Below are 22,230 nucleotides of genomic sequence, written 5' to 3' on the forward strand. Positions count from 1 at the left end.
CAGCCCGACCATTAGTGGCAAGGGATCTTTTATATGCACCATGTAGGATAGAACATTATAACCTGATTACGGCCTTGATCACACAAGTTGTGGAGTACTGGCCCCATCACGACGGAATATCGATCATCGATCGATCGATCGCGCATCAGACGAACGCTTTATCATCGGGGTATGTCCCGCCCCTTAAAGAAAAAAGACCACAGGCAAAAATAAACTTATTTTAATTCCCTTTATTCTCGTAATTCTAGCCACTTGCGCAACGAAGACGAACAATAAATATATGACTGATTTCCTTAGATACAGTTCATTTTATTTACTCCTACACGAACGCGACAACATTAGTAAATGATTGCATCATATACTGTGATAATAGGAACTAAATATCTTTCCACTGGGAATGAATATATCTGATATTGCTGTTATTAGTTTAATCGACCAAACCCAGTATGTGCAGTTTTTCTCGTCTTGTCATTAGGGAGTTGTACAGAGATGCAATTAATTTCTTATCTAACTGCTATTCTAACTAGTTCAGCAATTTGTGTTACATACAAAATGTTTTATAAAGTATTCGAATATCTGGAGTTTTTAGGTCGCACGATGAAAATGACTGTAAATGAGATGGATAATGCTCTTTATTTGAATTCTAAGATCGGTCCTGTATGTATCGAGTTTCATGATAAAATATTAGTAGTGTTGTCTAATGTGAGTGGCTGAAATTTATTTTTAAAAACTATTTTGAGCTACACTAATCAATTTGTCGATTTCAAATCCCGTAAACAAGAATTAAAACACAAACTCTGCTGTCGATTCATAAAAGAGTGGTTTTTTCTCTGATATTACAAACTCTTGTAAGGGCCAATTTTATACATTATTCAAAACGAAAGCTTACTTTGAAACCTATTTGACGAGATTATCGTACCAAAATTGATACTGGATAACTAAATTGCGTACGTCAAATTTAAGATTACCGCTCGAAACGGGTAGATGGATTAACATTAATAAAGAAAACATACAATAGTGATATTTGAGATGAATACCATTATTTATTCAATTGTAAAAAACTAAATAATGAAAACGTTAGAAGAAAAAAAAAAAATATATATATTATAAAACCAATACTAGCATTTAAAAATGAACGACATAGTTATCTTTGAATAATACGGGTCATTTTAACATGCTCATATACCACGAAAATTTCGAGCATTGAATAATGCACACCTTGCTTACTTGTTTTAAAAAATATCTAGTCTTGTAAAATACTGAATTGATATTTCTCATTATAACCTTTTAAATACCGGGTATTTTGATTATGCACCCTGTGTTCATTGCTAACTATAAGTATTCTATGCTGATGCGTATTCATGCCATAAATGTGAACTATGTCTTTGTGCTGTCCTTTTATAATGTGTCTGAGTGTTGTTAAATAATAAAAATGAAAATCCGAATTCGTTCAGTCGACATTTCAAAGCGCGTCTCAAAATTGTTTATAGCTGAGCACTGTTAGTGACCGTCTGCTACATTTCCTGACAAAAAACAAACAAAACAACAACAACAACAAACACAACAACGAACAAAAAACAGAACAACAAAAAACTAAAACAAAACAAAACAAAAGTAAAAACAAAACAAAAACAAAAAACAAAACATTTAAGAAAAACATGTGAACTGAGCCTGTGTGAGTTTTGGCCACATATTTGTTTTCGGTCATACTGTTTCAGTGTTTTTCATAATTTGATATTGATAATTCAGTATTACGAGAGAAATATATAGCTAGGTTAGCTATTACATTATGATTTTTTATTCAAAATGGGATGGACTTGATACAGAAAACGATTAAATGGGTATAATGAATATGACTGGGGTTTTTTTGTGTCTCAAAAACGGCTGCTTGTAAGATAAAATTATATTTTAGTTGTCTCTAAGAATTCAGAATGACTATTGGGGACTACCAATTTGCTATACAAAATTTCAGGTTTCTATGTACATTATTTGCTGGGATACATTTATCACATACCATGGTTAGCAAAATGACCATTTCTCAGAAACTACTTGGAATACAGAGCCCACATTTCAGATTTATTCATGTAGATGAATGAGGAATGTTTGGTACAAATTTCAAGTGAATCTAAAACCGAAGTGCGTGGGGAATTTGTTGATTTGAAATGGACTGATCCCAAAAGGTCTCCAGTTTATTTCTCTGGCTGGGTCAAATAAATGTTATTAACGGAACCGAAAAGCGTGATGTTACAAAATCCTTCAAAAGCAGCAGAAAAGACGCCAGGATAGTGCCAAAGACGGGTCAATATCACAAAAGTTTTCTGGGAGAGGACCCACATACCTCCCTCGCCCAGGACGGGCTACGACCTCCGCACGATTTTGTCTGGTTCAAAGTCGATCACTGGTGGGTGCAAGTGATTTACACCTACCCATTGAGCCTTGCGGAGCACTCACTCAGGATTTGGAGTCGGTATCTGGATTAAAAATCCCATGCCTCGACTGGGATCCGAACCCAGTACCTACCAGCCTGTAGTCCGATGGCCTAACCACGACGCCACCGAGGCCGGTCTATCAAACGATGTCTTGTGTAGTCGCTAATCGCTTGTCTGTTTGACAAAGAACATAAAAACTAATATGCATAACGCAATAGAAGTAACAAATCGAAATCAGTTCCCTGGACGAATATTAACCAGACATGTGTCAGTTAGTTTGTTTCTTTTATGACAGTCATAGAGTTTTGTTCTGGTGTGAGCTGGTCCACCCACACTCGTATGTAAATTAATGTCAAGGTTTATATATGTAATTACACTTCTTATAAGCCGGTATTCGGCAGTTCTCGATTGTAACTGGGAAAGCGCAGTTTGTATTGGCATGCCAATCGCTATATTGCTGGTCTATCGTTCAAGCTAGAAAGAGCGGTTTTGTGTCTTTAACGAAGTTTTGATGAATGTAGAACAAGCCAATAACAGTACTGGTATAGCTTTCTTTATATTGTTTCTTTTTAAACAACAAACTTGTTTTCTCAGTTACCTTTAATTGTCAGCCAGCATGAGTCAAATGATATGTGTATAAATATTTAGCTGACTGTTTTCAGCATTCAGCATTTTTTTCCTTTTCTTCTTTTCTTAAAAAAAAAGAGAGCATTTCTTAACATATTTTTACTTTCCAGCTACACTCTTCAGTTTGGATGGCCTACGTAGAAAGGTTTGCAGAGATACTACTAGGTGTGTTGCATCTGCATGAATTGTGCTCGTGACATTATAAAATTCACAAATTACAGAGTCTTATAAACGTGTGGAGAGGCAGGAATACAAAAGTGTGGGCAGTGTTGTTTTGTATTTCTCATTTCAGAAGAATCTTAAATATGAAAGTGAGACTTCGTCGATGTGTTGGTGTGGTGTTACTCCTACTACTCTTCGTCACTGGTGGACTGTCCAACAGACATGGTTCAACGCGACGTGGAAACAGAAGAAGCGCTACTCGGAGGGTAAGATTCCAAACATTTGATCATCTGCATTTCGTTATCTTAAACAAACTATATTTTCAACATCAAAGCTGATTCAATTCCAAGCAGTTACTTATGACTGAGTGAAAAAGTAACATTTCAAATACTGGTGTTATTAATAGGCCTGAACATTTTCGCGTGGCTCACATCCAACCACAGTTGACTTGAATGACAATTGTATATCCATGATGGTATTTATCATGGGAAACTTTATCGTAAATATACCTTCAACATTTTGGCATGACTCAAACATCGTACTTAGATGGTCGTCAACATCTTGGCATGATTCATACATCGTACTTACATGGTTATCAACGTCTTGGCATGAGTCAAACATCGTACTAGCGGGTTATCAACATCTTGGCATGACTCAAACATCGTACTTAGATGGTAGTCAACATCTTGGCATGACTGAAACATCATATTTAGATGGTCGTCAACATATTGGCATGACTCAAACATCGTACTAGCGGGACATCAAAATCGTCTAGGGAAAGATAGAAAATATATTCACCCGCATCTCACTGCCCATATGGGTAATATATATATATATATATTATTGTAATTGAGTTTACGATGTGTTCAAAGAATTATATTCAGTAAATGAAAATCTCATTTCATTATTTTCGTATCTTTATTATTAGCAAAATGGTACCTATATCCCTTCTGCATTAACGTCCGTAACGTAATAAAACGTATGCTGGGATAAAAATAAGAGATTTTGTGAACTATAAAATCGTGAGTTATTTTTACAATTTAAGTTCTACCTTTTCGCACCTTCATAATTGAAATTGTAACACTTTTCCTGGAATGGCCGGATAAAGAATTTGTTTGTGATGAACCTGTGAGTACCCACATGCCAACTATTCAGACCTGGAGGGGGAGGTTTGAATATGAACCTAGCGGATCCTTTTGTTTACATTTTCACTGGACACCTATATGAAAAGCTACATTTTGCGCTGTAAAAATTGTTTTATTTTCAGCGGGGTGAATTTTTATTTTTTTATTTTTTTTTAGACCCACCGACCTCACCAGCCTACGCCCCTGCCATTCAGTGACTAGTAAAAACGCGCATTCGAATACTTAACCGAAAATACAGTAATGTGTGTTTGTTATTCAACAGGGCGGGTTTCTGTATTCAGTAATAGTCTGTTTGCCAGGACACTAAACCTTGCAGTTCGGTACCCAGTGCCGGATTTATAAGGGGGAAAAAGGACTTCCTTTATAAAAAAAATTAATAATTATAAAATTAGTTCATTTTTTTTTATTTGTCATGTAATTTAATTTCTATGTTATGGGGCCCCCGAACCTGAAGTGCCCCGGCCCCTGCCGTCCCGGGCCCCCAAAGGTCTAAATCCGGCCCTGTCGGTAACCACAATTGTTCTTTGTGGTTTGTGTATCTTGGGGTGGTACTCACTGAGGATCCGACGAATGCAAAGTTGGCACTCTTGAACCTTTTTTAATATTCCAGATGGCTGCCAAAACACATAACTTTGATACTTCATCACATAATATGAAGAAACCGTTGATGTCTATAACAGTTTTTTAGGGGTCGATAAATTCATAGCTAATTAAGATATTGCAATATCATTTAAATCCAAGATGGCCGCCAGTGTAAACGTCAGAACATGGACATTGTAATTTACCACATCGACTAGGGCAAGGTTGTGATGTTAGTGATTGAGTTTATGTGTTAAGGAATTAATTTATAACAGCTTCTTGCTAAATGAGATATTGCATCATCATTAAAATCCACGATGGCCAATAAAATGGTCACTAAGCTACATTCAGTTTTACTTCCCCAAATAATACTTACTTCAAATACAGATATTTATAGGAATATATTTCTTGCAGTTACTGTCTAATGCACAAACCACTTTTATCGTTGCTTCAATCCAAGTTGGCTGCTATAATCGCTTTAAAAAAAATATATACATGTCTGGTTCTGGCTGGTCATCAGTTGTACCAAACTATGCGTGTCGGAAACAGTTCTTAATATTTTTCGGCGTTACATTTCCCCATGCCTGATTGATCATGCGTAAAGCATCGAGCACACTGCAGATTTCTTCTTTAATTTTGTCAGCATTTTTTATCCAGGTAGATAGCGTGTTTGATAGAACAGAGAATCGGTTCGCTACTTCTCACTTTGATTTCATAGCTAATTGCTTTGAATTGTTTCTATCGTCCTAACAATTAATTTTCGTTTGACGCCCGGTTTTTTTTTTTTTTAAATGCTAGATTCAACAGTCCCCTCAAGGCCGGGGACCTTCAATAAATGGTTCAGCTACTGGCATATTTTACTGTTTAATAATGCTAAACTTTGCACTGGTTTTATAAATGTGGAACATTTTGTGTTATGTGTATCGATTCATTTATAATTAAGTGGCGGAATTTAGGGAAGAAGGAAGAATGAAATGACACATGAAATTAATACCCTAAGCATAAGTGAAAAAGGAGTCATTTTAATGTAATTGTTATATATACTAAGAGAAAAAAACCCACAGGAAAGTACACATAGGGACACCAAAATATGCTCGAGATAAGCCTTGTAATCGAGATTAGCACGCTCGAGATAACAGTGTTTAATTTCGTAACACTGCATAGGAAAATTGCCGGGACCGGCACTCCACCTCGAGATATGTTGGGTACTCGAGTTTACAGTTTGACTGTGTGTATATATATATATATATATATATATATATATATATATATATATATATATATATATGTATATGTATATGTATATGTATCTATATATCTATATCTATATCTATATCTATATGTATATATATTAAATTTACAAGTAAAGTTATGTGAAACATCATCTAAAATAATTCTTAAACCGACCGCTTTTTCGTAGGGGTGCACCAATCCAAATTTGAATGATCTAGATATAATGTTGCATCATATAGACCAGCTTTATGATCTTGCTGTGAAACATGGGCAGGTTGCAGCCAATGATTTGATGCTTTCACAAAGACTACGGAATCTGTTATTATTATTGCCATGTTCTGTCTCTTAATAACAGACATATATACTTTAGCACCGCGTTTCGTTGACCATGACAATTTGTCCCAGGAACACTGCAATTTATCCGACATCGACCTTTTTGACCCTAGCATTGCAATTACTTTTATATGTATCCGGTTATGCCTATAATATCACTAAAAGTTTAGCCATATATTCATAAAATACAAATATTAACAAAACTAGTTTAAAAATATACCACTCTATGATAGGTGGCCAAACAAAGTACATCAATAGAAAACTTCGTCAGCACGGGTCAACAAATGGTCATCTTCATAAATCAAGGCTAATATTCGTTCCTCGTATTCAGCCTTGATACATGTAGTCAAGATTACTGATATCCACTACTAGCGCCCTTTATTGGAAGAAAATTTGTAATACCGATTATGTCCCTTACACGATGACATCGCTGACCAATCACAGCATCGGTAACATGTGACAATCTTAAAAGCAATATCAAAAATTAACCGCCGAAACCTTTTTTTTAACATATCGTGACAAACACGACACGTTTCCACGGACGCTGACGCTGCCATCTTTGTTTACAATAACAAGGGAATCTATAAGGAGCGTTGCGATTCGTTGCAATCAGATCTCATCGCATCCAATGAAATTTAAGCATTTTGTGGCACGATTTCTTGACGACATGTATCAAGGCTGAATACGAGGAACGAATATTAGCCTTGATTTATGAAGATGACAAGTGGTATGCAACAGCGTTTTGTTTATGTTTTGTTTATGTTTTATTTATGTTTTGTTACCATCTTGGACTACAGCAATAATAAAATTTTCTGTATTAAAAAATGAATGTGACAATTTAATTGTTTGCACACAAAAGACCCTGTATTTGAAGTAAAATAAAATGAAAGATATGACTACTGCCTACTCTTGGTAGCCGTTTTCATGGTCGTCTCGAGTCTAAATGGTGAGACAATCACTCATTTGGCAAGATGTTGTTATAAATGAATCAATTGCTAACATCAAAATCTTTTATCAATAGATGCAAAATGTGATGATCGTAACTTCCCAGATCTGGCTGATATGGGTGCGGCCATCTTGGATTTAAATGTTGTGATGCCTTAATAAGTTGGGGCTAGTTTAAAATTAATTCATTGACCCCTAAAACACCATACTAAATATTAACTGTTATGTCATAGATAATAAAATATCAGAGATATTGCCACATGCGTCTTTTGGCAGCCATCTTGAATATTTCGAAATGCTCAAGGTGCCATGTTTGCACCCTTCGGATCTTCAGTCAGTACCTTCCAAAGATGCAAAAATCACAAAGAACAATCGTTGGTACCGAACTGCAAGGTTCAGCCAAAAAGGACGGTTAGGTAAACAGACTATATAATTTGTTTTTGTTATTCAACAGGGCGGGTCCGGAGGCAACCAGGATCTTATGCATCTGCTGAGTTTAATACAGAGTCAGCTAGACGACGGCGACGCCATCAACCTGACGCCGGTACCGCCGACACAGGAAGAGGTCCAGTGCCACGTCACTGTACAACAGGTGAGTTGACCACTTCCCGTCATATCGGCGTTATGCAAACGTCTGAAAACAGTCAACTATATATAATAGTCCTTCCCACAGGGAATGCCGTTTTAGCATCCATTAAAGGCTTTTGTAGGAGATATCGCTGGCACTATAATTTGCAATATCTCCTGCGATATTCTCCAGGAGATAATAGCCTCGGATTTCATACTTTTATCAACTCGTGCTGATAAATTATGATATCACACGACACATGAGGAGTATCCTCTATTTCTTACTATGGTATTTGTACTAGAAGTTATTTATTTCTGAGCCGATTGTTTTTTTTAAATTGCACACAAAAATAATGGGGTTTTGTGGGGTTGAGGTGTTGCTATATTGTTGAAAACGAGGCGTGGACTAGCAGAAGTAGTTTCCTTTATAAAAACTGTATTACCCCCCCTCACCCCCCAAACAAACAAAAACAAAACAAAACGTTAAGTAGCCAAGAAAAAGAACCAATAACCGTTGCATTCAGTATCTGCGATCAACTACTCCGGGAGTGCTATGATTACAAAATATGTCACTATCAGAAAATTTGATATAAAATAATCATAACATCGCGGGATTGTTGTTTGGGGTACCTATGCAGTAGCGGATCCAGAAAATCCATTTAGGGGGCCCCCAATGACATGAGGCGAAATGCCAATGGAACTTTGGGGGAGGTTTGGAGGGGATCGTAAAAAAAAGAAAATTAATATATAATAAAATTATAACTGTCGCAAAATTTAGGGGGGGGGGGGGCAGGCCCCTGCCCCCTCCCCCTAGATCCGCCTCTGCTGTCTACAATAAGGCAATTGCAACCAGCGGGATAAAATATTTTTAAAAAGGCCTTGATAAAGCTCCCTTGGGTTGGATTGGATAACATATTAGCGCGCTGTCACGGGGATTCTATAATTCCCGTAACTGAATAAAACACGATTATCAAAATATCTCTCCTAACTGTATATCTATTAGATCTCTCTGTAACAGGCGGTTAAACCCTAGTATGGCTCGTCTCTAGGTATGATCAGAGATACGATCTTATATAAAGTATATATTATTATAGCACGTTTAGCTCACTAGAAACACAACAAAACACAATACACTTTGGAATCTGTATTATCCTACGCTGACAAATGTACAGCCGTAGTAGTTAATTAATAACAGCAATAATAACAACCCAGAACTGATCACTTAATTAGTTAATCTCTATGTGTCTAGTTACACAATATGCGAATCACTACCCCGTTACACCACACCCACACGTGTGATAATTGAGAAACGCTTCCAGGAGAAGTTAATTAATAAAGGAATTACAACACCATTCCTAACTGGTTAATTTTTAATTAACCCTTACTACTCGTTCAGTAACGTGTGATAATTGAGAAACGCTTCTTGGGGAACTTAATTAATAAAGGAATTACAGCTCTATTCCTAACGGGTTAATTTTTAATTAACCCTTAACTACTCTTTCAGTAATCTTGTAACACAGAATTAATACTGGTACCTATCACAATAAAGACAATAACCTACAGTTTACCTAGGTCCACTAGGATGACTGGCTAAGCTTTATATTACCAAATACTCATATAATGTTAGAACAAAAAGTCTACGATTTACTTCGTCAGATGACCGAAGACACTGTCTAAAGAATATTGGTATAATACAGTATCAAAATATTTAAAGTCACATCAATCACATCAAGGTTATACACAGAGCAGAAATGATATTTACCAAAGTCCAAACGGACTAACGTTCCCGGGAAGCTTCCTTTTCGTTCTCCTCGATATCTCTAAAAACTAGCTATTTATTATAAAAGCAGAATTCGCCTGGGGGTACAAGGCGGTACCTCCCCCTACCATCTGATATTTCCACCGCGACCAAGCGGTATTATTTCTCTCTGATCGTCAAACTTACTGTCGCCATCGTCGCCAAATCACGGTTGTAAAAACCGCACTCGCAGAGGTATTACGTAACTACTCGCCACATGGCCTCCACAGCTGGACTAAGTGCATATTGGAATGCCTGATCGCGCGAAGTATTACGTAACAAGTTGCCCAGCTAGCTACGTGCAATGAAACTGCACACGGCCCTCTAACACAATTAAAATCGCCACAGGCGAAACAAATTTAAGAGCATGTACCGTCACACCTACATTAAAACAAAAAGGTGCGTTAACCGACGCATACGGGCATTTATAACACATGTAATAATAAGGTGACTACCAGTAATCACACTGAGTCTCTGAGTCCCTGGTATACAAATAAAATATATATAAACAAAACAGAAATCAAAAATGTCAACACATTATCATAACGTTCAACTTCGGGACAGGGCATCAGCGATTACATTGGATGTGCCCTTGATATGTTCAATGGTAATTGGGTATTCTTGCAGGAGAAGACTCCATCTCAAACTCTCTGGTTGGAGGCTTTCATTAGGATGGTTCAGTCCGTCTTCGTCTTCTTGGAACAGCACAGCTCCAGCACCCACGTCACTGGCACCCACAGCTAGCTTGAACGGCATTCGGTAGTCTGGTGCTGCTATCACGGGAGACGAGTAGCGCCTCTGCTTGAGACGGTTGAATGACTTCTCGCATTCACCTGACCAATGGAACTTCGTTTCCCTCTTTTTCAGCGTCGCACGTTTTCCAGGTCTTCTCCGACAGGTACGCTGCCGAATCGGTGTAGCGTTAGGTTCCAAGCGCACATCCTGGCTTAAGGTGTTGGTAATCGTTGGAAGGTTCTGACAAATGGAAACATTGTCTTGTTTCGACGTAGTCAGCTTTGCTCGCTGGGGGTTCAAGTCTGCTAGAATCTGGCCGTTGGCCAACTTGATCGCCGCAGTCTTGACGTCATCACAGGAAATTGAGTGTCTCTCAATTTGGACCGGTCTCTCTGGAACTATCGGCAGTCTGTCAAAATAACCTTTTAGCAAATTGATATGACAATACCTACTTTTCCTAACCCTATCAGGAGTGTTTATCACATACCCTGTCTCATTAACTCGTTTGTGCACAACATAGGGACCGAAATACCTGTTCTGTAATGAACCCCGTTTAATGGGAAGGTACAGCAGCACCTTATCCCCTGGTTTAAATTCCCGACTCCTAGTCTTCCTATCAAACTCTGATTTTATTTTGCTCTGAGCATGGCTCAGTTGGTTCCTAGCCTTCCTATCAAACACTGATTTTATTTTGCTCTGAGCGTGGCTCAGTTGCTCCCTAGCCTTCCTATCTCTAACTCTCTTATTCATTAATACTCCCTTGTCCACAGTTAACAAGGTAGTGCGAGCTGCCAACAAATTTGGATCAGCCCCCTGCTCTAGTACTAACTCTAGACTATTACAAGGTAAATCCCCTCTATCAAACACAACTGGTTCAATTCCCCTCTGCGGGAGATCAACAGGTTCCACCACATTTAATTCCTCAGTTGACTTATCTACCATTTTACTGATAACCTCATCCACTCCAATTTCATGGCTCACACACGTATCAGACAAATCACAAATATCCTCTGCGTCTTGTGCTAACCTACTGGCCATAGCCCTAGTCTTTACACACGCAGGATAACTAATCTCATCAACCTCACACTCTTTTATGGGTAAAGGGCTGTCTTTCATTAACAATTGGTCACATTTCGGCTGACAACACTGACTAGTCAAATCATTACCCAACAAAACTCCTATGTTTTCAACAGGCAAGTCCTTCACAACACCCATAATGACTGGTCCCGTCACAAACTTCGAACACAAGAAAACCTTATGTAACCTGACAACCATATTTTCTCCAGTAACCGAGGTTAAGGCCAAACTACGTCCTATGTCTGAATTTTCAATACCAGCTAAACACTCTTGCGTGATCAAACTCTGACTACACCCGGTATCTCTATAGATTGATATAGCCTTAGGACTCAATTCTTGTTTCACATCACAAACCATACCAGTGGACACATACGGGTTTACTTTCTCTGCCATGGGACTAACCATTAACTCTCTCGCTAACGGAGCTGACCTCACTAAACCGACCACTTGCGCATTATCGCGTTTCCTTTTAAAACAGTCCCCGATAAGATGGTTATCCTTTTTACAGTAACTGCAATGTGGACGAAAAGTTCGTGCATTGGCTGATAATGCAGGTCTATCCTTACTTTGCCCACCAGGTGCATTCCTTGCCTGACTAGCTGACCAACTAGATGACTCTCCCCGATAGTTACTTTCCCGGGAAAAACCTGGCTGAAATTTCTTCTTATCACCCTGTTGTAAAGAGCTACCCGGTACTGCCTGAGCTTTGTGTATTAACACGTAATCATCTGCCGCTATGCCTGCCTCCTCTATCTTTTTGACTTCACGATCCTCTAAGTGAATACGTAAGCTAACTGGTAATCCATTTTTAATGTCCTGTAAGATCAACGACTCCCGTAACTCGGTATATGACTCTACCTGATGAGACACCACCCATTTATCAAACATCCCTGCCTTCTTAGCCACAAACTCACTATAAGACTGACCCTGCGTTTTTCTCAACTCGCTATACCGTAAACGATAATCCTCAGGTCGTAATTCATACGCCCTCAACACCGCAGCCTTAACTAGGTCGTACTGACTTGCTCGCTCATCACTCATTGAATTATAAGCTACACTAGCCTTCCCCTTAAACTTAGACACGGCTAACAATGTCCACTTAGACTGCGGCCAATTTAGCTGCTTAGCGGCCCGTTCAAAAAGTTGGAAGAACATGTCACCGGCCTCGGTGGCGTAGTGGTTAAGCCATCGGACTACAGGCTGGTAGGTACAGGTTCGCAGCCCGGTACCGGCTCCAACCCAGAGCGAGTTCTTAAGGGCTCAATGGGTAGGTGTAAGGCCACTACACCCTCTTCTCTCTCACTAACTACTAACCAACTAACAATTAACCTACTGTCCTGGACAGACAGCCCAGATAGCTGAGGTGTGTGCCCAGGACAGCGTGCTTGAACCTTAATTGGATATAAGCACGAAAATAAGTTGAAATGAAATGAAATGAATGAATGAAGAACATGTCTACCTCCTGATCGTCAAATACAGGCACTGATCTATAAGCCTCCGACATGTTAAAACCATTTCCTGCCTCACGTCTAACTTCTTCAGTATTCAACTTTAACTCATGTTCCACTTTTAATTTTTCTAACTGGAATTCTCTCTCCCTCTCTTCTCTTTCTCTCTCTCTCTCTCTCTATCCCTCTCTTCTCTTTCTCTATCGCTATGTCTATCTTCTCTATTTCTCTCTTCTCTTTCTCTCTCTCTATCCCTCTCTCTATCTTCTCTATCCCTATCTCTATCTTCTCTCTCCCTCTCTTCTCTCTCTCTCTCTCTCTCTCTCTCTATCTAATGCACGTTCTTCTCTTTCTCTCTCTTTCTCTTCTCTTTCGTACTCAAGCTTTTTAAAAGCTAATTGTTGTTCCACACTTAACTCATTTATCTCTATCTCTGGAACAATCTCACTGTCTTCCATAACAGGCCTATCACCAAAAACTTCCTGGATAATAATTGTCTTTATATCACCTAAGGTTTTAGCTGATGTTAAATCAATTTCTCGCTCACCCGCGATTTCAACTCGGCCTTACGTGCTCGCTTAATCTCCACTACACTGAGCGTAGGCCTATCCAGCAAATTCTTATCCATGTTTAGATATGACGCACTTATTATTAATTTTCTAGTGAACAACGTGCTACTTCTGGTAAATTTGTAAAAATAATTTATAAAGCCCCCATTTACAAACAATACTTTTTTAAATATGCATATCCCGTTTCAGATCCCGGACAAGCCCCCAATTTTCTACTCCTGTCACAGGGATTCTATAATTCCCGTAACTGAATAAAACACGATTATCAAATTATCTCTCCTAACTGTATATCTATTAGATCTCTCTGTAACAGGCGGTTAAACCCTAGTATGGCTCGTCTCTAGGTATGATCAGAGATACGATCTTATATAAAGTATATATTATTATAGCACGTTTAGCTCACTAGAAACACAACAAAACACAATATACTTTGGAATCTGTATTATCCTACGCTGACAAATGTACAGCCGTAGTAGTTAATTAATAACAGCAATAATAACAACCCAGAACTGATCACTTAATTAGTTAATCTCTATGTGTCTAGTTACACAATATGCGAATCACTTCCCCGTTACACCACACCCACACGTGTGATAATTGAGAAACGCTTCCAGGAGAAGTTAATTAATAAAGGAATTACAACACCATTCCTAACTGGTTAATTTTTAATTAACCCTTACTACTCGTTCAGTAACGTGTGATAATTGAGAAACGCTTCTTGGGGAACTTAATTAATAAAGGAATTACAGCTCTATTCCTAACGGGTTAATTTTTAATTAACCCTTAACTACTCTTTCAGTAATCTTGTAACACAGAATTAATACTAGTACCTATCACAATAAAGACAATAACCTACAGTTTACCTAGGTCCACTAGGATGACTGGCTAAGCTTTATATTACCAAATACTCATATAATGTTAGAACAAAAAGTCTACGATTTACTTCGTCAGATGACCGAAGACACTGTCTAAAGAATATTGGTATAATACAGTATCAAAATATTTAAAGTCACATCAATCACATCAAGGTTATACACAGAGCAGAAATGATATTTACCAAAGTCCAAACGGACTAACGTTCCCGGGAAGCTTCCTTTTCGTTCTCCTCGATATCTCTAAAAACTAGCTATTTATTATAAAAGCAGAATTCGCCTGGGGATACAAGGCGGTACCTCCCCCTACCATCTGATATTTCCACCGCGACCAAGCGGTATTATTTCTCTCTGATCGTCAAACTTACTGACGCCATCGTCGCCAAATCACGGTTGTAAAAACCGCACTCGCAGAGGTATTACGTAACTACTCGCCACATGGCCTCCACAGCTGGACTAAGTGCATATTGGAATGCCCGATCGCGCGAAGTATTACGTAACAAGTTGCCCAGCTAGCTACGTGCAATGAAACTGCACACGGCCCTCTAACACAATTAAAATCGCCACAGGCGAAACAAATTTAAGAGCATGTACCGTCACACGCGCCTATATCCAATTAAGTTTCAAGCACGTCTCTCCCGGGCACACTATCTTACTTCGCCAGTGACCGGGTCCGGGGCAGAAGGGGGTGGGGGTATAGTTGAAATGAGCGGAATTTTTAAAATAGCAATTAGTGTAAAAGTTAATCGAATTTTTAAAATAAGATAGAAAGTTAACAAACCAAATATAAAAAAGGAATTGACTGCTCGGCCGAATATTTATATAATTTGGAGCATTTTAGATGGACAATCCAAAAACAAATAAGAGAAAGAAGAGAGGATCGGACTATTTATGATAATATTAAAAAAAGAGAAGTAATTTCGACATAAAATTTTGAACGTAGGTTTAAAAGTTTACATGTGTGGCCTCGTTAAGTCATTGGGCTATTTCTCATTCCAGCCAGTGCTCCACAACTGGTGTAATAAAGGCTGTGGCATGTACTGTCATGTCTGTGGGATGGCGCATATAAAAGATCCCTTGCTGCTAATCGAAAAAGATTAGCCCAAGAAGTGGCGACAGCGGGTTTCCTCTCTCAATATCTGTGTGGTCCTTAACCATATGTCTGACGCCATATAACCGTAAATAAAATGTGCGCCGTTAAATAAAACATTCCCTTCCTTCCTTCGTTAAAGGAGCTCAATCACGGATTTAGTGGGCCTCGTTTCTCTAAATATGCATCATAAATGAAACTTACATTCCTTTGGAATACCAAACCTAGTTATTGTATGATCCAAAACATTTTAATTGAACTACGATCGAGGGAATTCCATGATACGCTTCATTTTTAAAATTTGGAACTCTTTTTGTGAAGAGACAAACAAAATACGGAAAAACAGACTCGTAGTGATGAGGCTATATATACGACAACCGTATAATGTATTTTTGGATTTTATATAAACGATCGCCGTGTATAGAGACTTGGCAAATGAGGGGCCGGCTATATACATGGCAAATAATAAAAAACATATTATTTCATGACGAAAATAACCGCGAATACGCTGAAATAAAATAATAAACAGTCGGAACATGAACTCACCATTTATTATTATTATTATTATTATTATTATTATTAGGCGCGTGTGCAAATTATTTTGACTGGTTCGCAAAGTGGTATTTCGGTTTTGATGTATAGCATGTTTTGTCGTCCAAAGGTTGGCTAATTATTACTTAACCCAGTTGAATCCAGTTCTACGCGCAGGGACAAGTTCAGCCTGCCGTCTGTGCGTATATGCACGCACGTTAATCTTGCATTTTTATAGCCAAAACTCCTCCAGATAAAACACCGCCTCTCCACCCCAAAAAGGTAGTAGTAGGCTAATAATAATAATAATAATAATAATAGTAGTAGTAATAATAGTAATAGGAATAATAATTGTGTATTATTATTATTATTATTATTACATGTATTATAATGTTGGTAAAATCACGTCGCAGTGGGGTGGCGTGGGTGGGGGCTGTTGTTACAGAAACGTTACATAAATTTAGAGGTGGACCTGGGAGTGGTCTCAGCTTTATTAGTAGCCTATAAACAAATGTATTTTGAGTTTTATTGCCCCTTGCAATTTTGAGCATTTAAAATGTGACTAAATACAGCAAAATAACATTTTAGTCATATTTATTTGCGGTAAAATTAACTTTTTAACAAAATTTACGTAAGCAGCCTCAAAACTGCAATCAGTGAAAAATTATTAAGTTCAAGCCCTGTTGTTAGTTTGTGTACCCTCAGTAGTTAGTTTCTCTTTCAATTAATCTACCTCAGCAGCTGATAATTTGTAATTGTTATTTTATTTATTTATTTATTTATTTATTTATTTATTTATTTATTCATCATTATTATTATTATTTATTTATTTATTTATTTATTTATTTATTTATTTATTATTATTAATTTTTTGTTAGTACTGTAGGGACAATATAACGTTATTCATATATCTATGGAAAACGTACACAAAAGGGTCCGCTAAATTCATATACTCCCCCACCCCCTCCCCTGTTCAGAAAATGCACTGTTCGTACAGTACTTAGTATGTATTCCTCCTGTTCCAGATGGTTCGGTAATATGGATCAATCAAATACGTGTACTTATTTACCGCCTATATATATTTTTGCTGTGAATATAGCCAGCCCTCGTTAGTGGAGGCTATATACACGGCCTTCGTATATATAGTCACATCGTATATAAACACCGTCTAGTTCAGAGTATTCTTTAAAAATGTAACAATTCCTATCCCAAGTTAGCTGTTATGGCATATTTTGCATAAAATGAATTTGACAAGGTGGAAAATGAAGGCCTAACTAGTCGGGATTGTCGACGTTTAACATGCTTCTGTTACTAAAATAAATTAATGTATAAGCTTATTATCATTCAGTACATGTTTTTATTATTTTTCAAAAACTTATTTTCATTGTTTTTTTTTTTCTTTCTATTTACCCTACGTCACAGAGGACGGTCAAGCGTTCTCGTTACACGAGCTTGGTAAATAGTTTTGACACTGCGGTTATTCGGGGAATGCCCGTCACGTGACTCAAAATAATACGTCACACCTCTGCTCTCCAAATAGCTGTTATTTTTCTCAGAATTATGGACCGTACCCATAATAAATTATTTTTATAAAATATCAATAATAATTGTGATATGGTAGTTATGTAGATGGTTCAATAAAGCACTTTTAGATACAAATCAAATGTATATATTGTCATATAATACCTTGTTGGGTCAATAATTTAGTCAACCATCTGTGAGAGAGCGCGTTTAAGGCCGTTAAGGTGCATAGCTTGTAAGAATGAGATGGGTTGCATCCCGTCAAGAAAACCCCTGTAGAGTGACAGTCATTAGATGTGGTTCATGTGGAAGGTGTAGTGCTATGCTGACATACAGATCTTGGGAAGCCGGATCCGTCTGAACGAGAGAGAGTATCAGACTTGGATATAGTCCAGTCGTCATGGTTGGTATAGTGGTGCAGACGGGCCCGACTCCGGAGGATACGAGTTAGTATCAATATAAAACAAAGTAATGTCTAGAAAAGAGTAGTAGCGGCCGACCTCACTTCCTACTACTTCTTAGAGTGGGGCGGTCAATCTTCCAGTGCTGCTAGGACAGGCTCGGACATTGTAGAGACTAAACGCGAACAACCGTGGCGTTCTGCAGAATGGCCGCCACGCGAGTCACCGAAAAACAAGTCGACGTAAGTCAGCCGGAAAAATGACGTGGAGGCAAAGAATTTCGCTGAAAAAGAATCCAATCAGCGTTCAATCAGTTCCAATGGCCGCATACATCCCAGTAGAAAACTCCATTTTGCTGACAAAAACAAAACAAAATGATTTATTAGACTTGAGAAAACATTCCATGCTGGCATGAGATAACTGTAACATTATACTGATCATAGCAACACAAATATAAGTTATGATTAAAGGAATGGTGATTGTATCTGGAAACAAATTCTTCTTAGAATGGAGCGGTCAATCTTCCAGTGATGCTAGGACAGGCTTGGACATGTAGAGACTAAACGCGAACAACCGTGGCGTTCTGCAGAATGGCCGTCATACAAATAACGGAAAAATATGTCGACAAAAGTCAACATGACAAATGACGTGGAATCTCTCCCCCCCCCCCCCCCCGCGGCGGGTTCCAGAGTTGGGAATCATGGGAATACTTGGGTTGCAGGCCCGTAGACAATGGGGGGTCGGGGGGGGGGTGTGATCGTGGGGTGATCGGGGGTGGTCGGGGTGGGGTGGGGTGGTGGTGGTGGTGGTGGGGTGGTGGTCGGGGTGGGGGTGGTCGGGGGGTCAGGGGTCGGGGGGGGTCGGTCGACTCCCCCTACCGGTGACCTTTTTTTCAAGATGCCTCCGGACCCCCCTAAGCGCCCTCGTGTGCGGCACTTCGTGCCTCACCATAAGCCTAAACACCCCCCTCTCAAAATCCTGGCTACGGGCCTGGGTTGGAAATGTCGGTATATCTAAATCACACAATGCTGATAGCGAAAAAAGTTTGCTGGATAGACTTGGTATTCGAATGTCTGACATTCGAAAAAAGAAAAGAAAAGAAAATAATAAAATAAAGTTGTAAACTGGAGTATCCAGGGAAGTAACTCTTCTGAATAACGTTTTTTTTTCCAAGATTGAATTAGACTTCTTTATTTGTGGTGTTATTTTTGTCACACAGAATTTCGAGATTTCTTTTCTACCTTGGAGAGCCAGTCCCATATTAAATAGTCCATATGGGGACATAAAAAAGAAATCTTGAAATGAGGGAGAAAATAGACGGATACTTGAGGTAGTGGTTTGTTTGGGGTTTTGTTTATGTGTTTGTTTGTTTGCTGTAGAAAAGGAAAATGGGCCAATTAAATGTCGTCTTTAGTACGTAATAGACAGAGTGAGAGAGACAGAGTGAGAGAGAGAGAGAGAGAGAGAGAGAGAGAGAGAGAGAGAGAGAGAGAGAGAGAGAGAGAGAGAGAGAGAGAGAGAGAGAGAGAGAGAGAGAGAGAGAGAGTGAGAGTATTCTGGCTGGGGACATGCTACTTGCTTTGCACACTTCCATAGGTGGTGGTAAGAATGAAAAAAAGAAACATTTTACACATTTTGATTACGGTTATATAGCGTCAGTCATAATATGGTTACGGACCACACAGATAATTAGAGAGGAAACCGAGTACTGTCACTCTACGGACTACATTTTTCAATTAGCAGCAAGATATATTTGCTATGCACCATCCCACAGTACATAAAACACGCGAGCAGTCAGAATAGGCCATGCCAATAATTTTGGTCTTGCCACGGTCTGTTTTATTTTGTGGTTTTTACACTGATAAAATATTAATTTTTAATTTAGTTCATGTATGCATAAGCGTACGAAGCAGTGATGGGGAGGGGAAGGGCTGGAGCAAAACCTCAAATTTGGGCAAAAATGATAGAGATATTCGGGTAAAATGTGCTAACATGAGACATTTTCACCATGTATTTCCATAATTCGACCATCAAAATTAGTTGTAATCCATGTAAAAATACGTAGTTATTCGTTTGCAACCCTATATAGCTATTTGGTAGTAATGCTTATATGAATAAATGTTGTTATCCAGATTCGGCCATTTTCGTTTAATTCGGGCAAACGCCAGCTTGCCCCCTACAAAAATGGGAGCCCGTACGCCTGTGGAAGTAAACAGAATATTGTTCGTATGACTATTCATCTCCTAATGTGTTTTATAAAGTTTATATGTCCCTCTGTCTAATGTATTAAATTGTTTTTAATGTATGTGTTCAAATCGCTAGTCCTACACTAGATGAACAACATTTAAAAAAAAATGAAGACGTGTATTACAAGGTTGCATCAAAAACATCATGTTAAACTTGTTTACATTTTAAGAAGGGAGAAACAGTTTACCTTATTAACGTCATCTGCATCACGCACATTAAAACCTGTGGAGTGTATCTAGTGTCGGTTATTATAGGAAATATATACGAATAGCATTCCTCAGGTCCATAGCAACCTGTGCTACCAGCAGAGGCTGTTAAAAAGATCGCTCGTAATAGCATAGTATAAAACTGCTCAACAGAGCCGTAGAGGCCATTCACCTATTCTCCGCAAGGATAAATTTAATTCCATAATAATATGGTTTTTAATGGTTTCGGGGGAGAAATTAAACAGTAGAGAGTTGCATTGTTGTCTGCAATATATGCCATTTAGTTTCCCCTTGTGTGGGAAATCGCAAGCAGACGTGTATGGCAGTCTGCTCGTGTGGCGGTCCCTTTAAGGCACTCAAGAACTGACGCAAATACAAACGTGGTTTAAAACGCAATCCTAGTTCCATGAGATTTGTATTCCGGCTTTTTTGTTCATTTTTTTTTTTTTTTTTTACGACAAAAACATTAAAAACATCAATATAAATTCAGACTCATAAGGCCTTAAAAAAATATGTTTCCGGTTTTCCGACCTTCCCTAATTTTATGTTGCGACCCTGAAATCTTTTTAAGCCATTTTATTATTTTTTAATCATGATCCCTAATATTTTGCTATCAACAATCTAGATTCGGGACACCTCGGCCGATTACGGTTTGATTCAATTTTAAAAAAAGAAGAGAAAAGTTTCTACCAACCTACCCTATTTTTTTCAAGGATGAAACCTGAAACACATTTCTTTAGGCCTCAGAACTGGATATGAGGCTGGCTTTCCCTCCACTTATATATATATATATATATATATATATATATATATATATATATAAATATATATAAAGCCCCCACCAATGCTTTTGCCTCCTCACCCCACTTTAGCTTGTGCCCCACCCTACCACCCACAATAGCATATGTCCCACCCTACAATTATAGCGTGTGCCTTCCACTTCATATATCTAATCCCATCTAGAAACAAAATACGATTTTTTAAAATATTAATTTAAAAAACCCTCTTGTAAACCTATTCTTTATTTCTGTTTTGTTTCTTTCTTTCTTTCCAACAGACTGTGCACATTGGTGGACGGTGCGTGTTTCTGGGTTCACAGTACCACCCTGCCTGTCAGTCGGGACCGCACCTAGACCCGTTCAACGACGAGTGTCGTCTGCGACGTCTAAACAACACCATGCGCACGGATCGACGCGGTTCCGGCTAGATAGCCAACGTAACAGACTTTAAACAAAGTAATTCGCACGATCGCCGCCATGTTGACTTTGAAATACAGGTAGAAGATGTCTATTGATCTGTTATGTTTGTTGATGGACACCACGCGGTTCACTGCATTATCACCGTACTGTTACGGGTAGCAGACGATGTGTTTTAGATAGTATTTAATGTTATGTTTGTTAGAAATTCTAATAAACGCACACGATTTTATGCTTTATTGATCTTTGTTTACCCCAAAAATTGTTTTAATATACAAGTAAATAAAATAAATACGTCTTTAGCCAGGAGTTGATTTATAAACACGTTTTCAGCGAAATTGCAAGATGGAGATATATCTTACAACCTATGAAGTATCACAGAGCAAAATAAATCTACATAACAATATTTTTGTTTAATGATTGTAGAAAAAAGTTTTGGATAGTGTTTAACGACACCACTAGAACACATTGATATATTAATCATCAGCTAATGGATGACAATCATTTAGTGATTCTAAC

The 22,230-nt window shown here is 38.3% G+C and overlaps 1 protein-coding gene across 2 annotated transcripts; it reads left to right on the forward strand.

Annotated features, from left to right (window-relative positions):
- The first annotated feature begins 2,881 nt into the window (after positions 1 to 2,881).
- Positions 2,882 to 22,013, forward strand: LOC121380171. Of its 2 annotated transcripts, XM_041508972.1 has the most exons (4): positions 2,882 to 2,971; positions 3,349 to 3,484; positions 7,908 to 8,045; positions 21,573 to 22,013. In XM_041508972.1, the coding sequence occupies exons 2-4, from the start codon at positions 3,362 to 3,364 to the stop codon at positions 21,720 to 21,722; spliced, it is 411 nt and encodes a 136-aa protein (XP_041364906.1). In that variant the 5' UTR covers positions 2,882 to 2,971; positions 3,349 to 3,361; the 3' UTR covers positions 21,723 to 22,013. The 2 variants fall into 2 exon arrangements, with proteins under 2 accessions (XP_041364906.1, XP_041364905.1); XM_041508971.1 differs by lacking the exon at positions 2,882 to 2,971 and having other exon boundaries at positions 3,228 to 3,484.
- The last annotated feature ends 217 nt before the right edge of the window (positions 22,014 to 22,230 follow it).

The sequence above is a fragment of the Gigantopelta aegis genome, chromosome 8 (genome assembly GCF_016097555.1).
Source record: "Gigantopelta aegis isolate Gae_Host chromosome 8, Gae_host_genome, whole genome shotgun sequence".
In the NCBI taxonomy this organism is placed as follows: Eukaryota; Metazoa; Mollusca; class Gastropoda; order Neomphalida; family Peltospiridae; genus Gigantopelta; species Gigantopelta aegis.

Bases quoted from the DNA above. Each gene is read 5' to 3' on its own strand.
- LOC121380171 (XM_041508972.1), top strand. From the start codon at position 3,362: ATGAAAGTGAGACTTCGTCGATGTGTTGGTGTGGTGTTACTCCTACTA. The intron at 3,485-7,907 runs GTAAGATTCCAA...GTTATTCAACAG, and splicing joins GAAGAAGCGCTACTCGGAGG to GGCGGGTCCGGAGGCAACCA. The intron at 8,046-21,572 runs GTGAGTTGACCA...TCTTTCCAACAG, and splicing joins GCCACGTCACTGTACAACAG to ACTGTGCACATTGGTGGACG.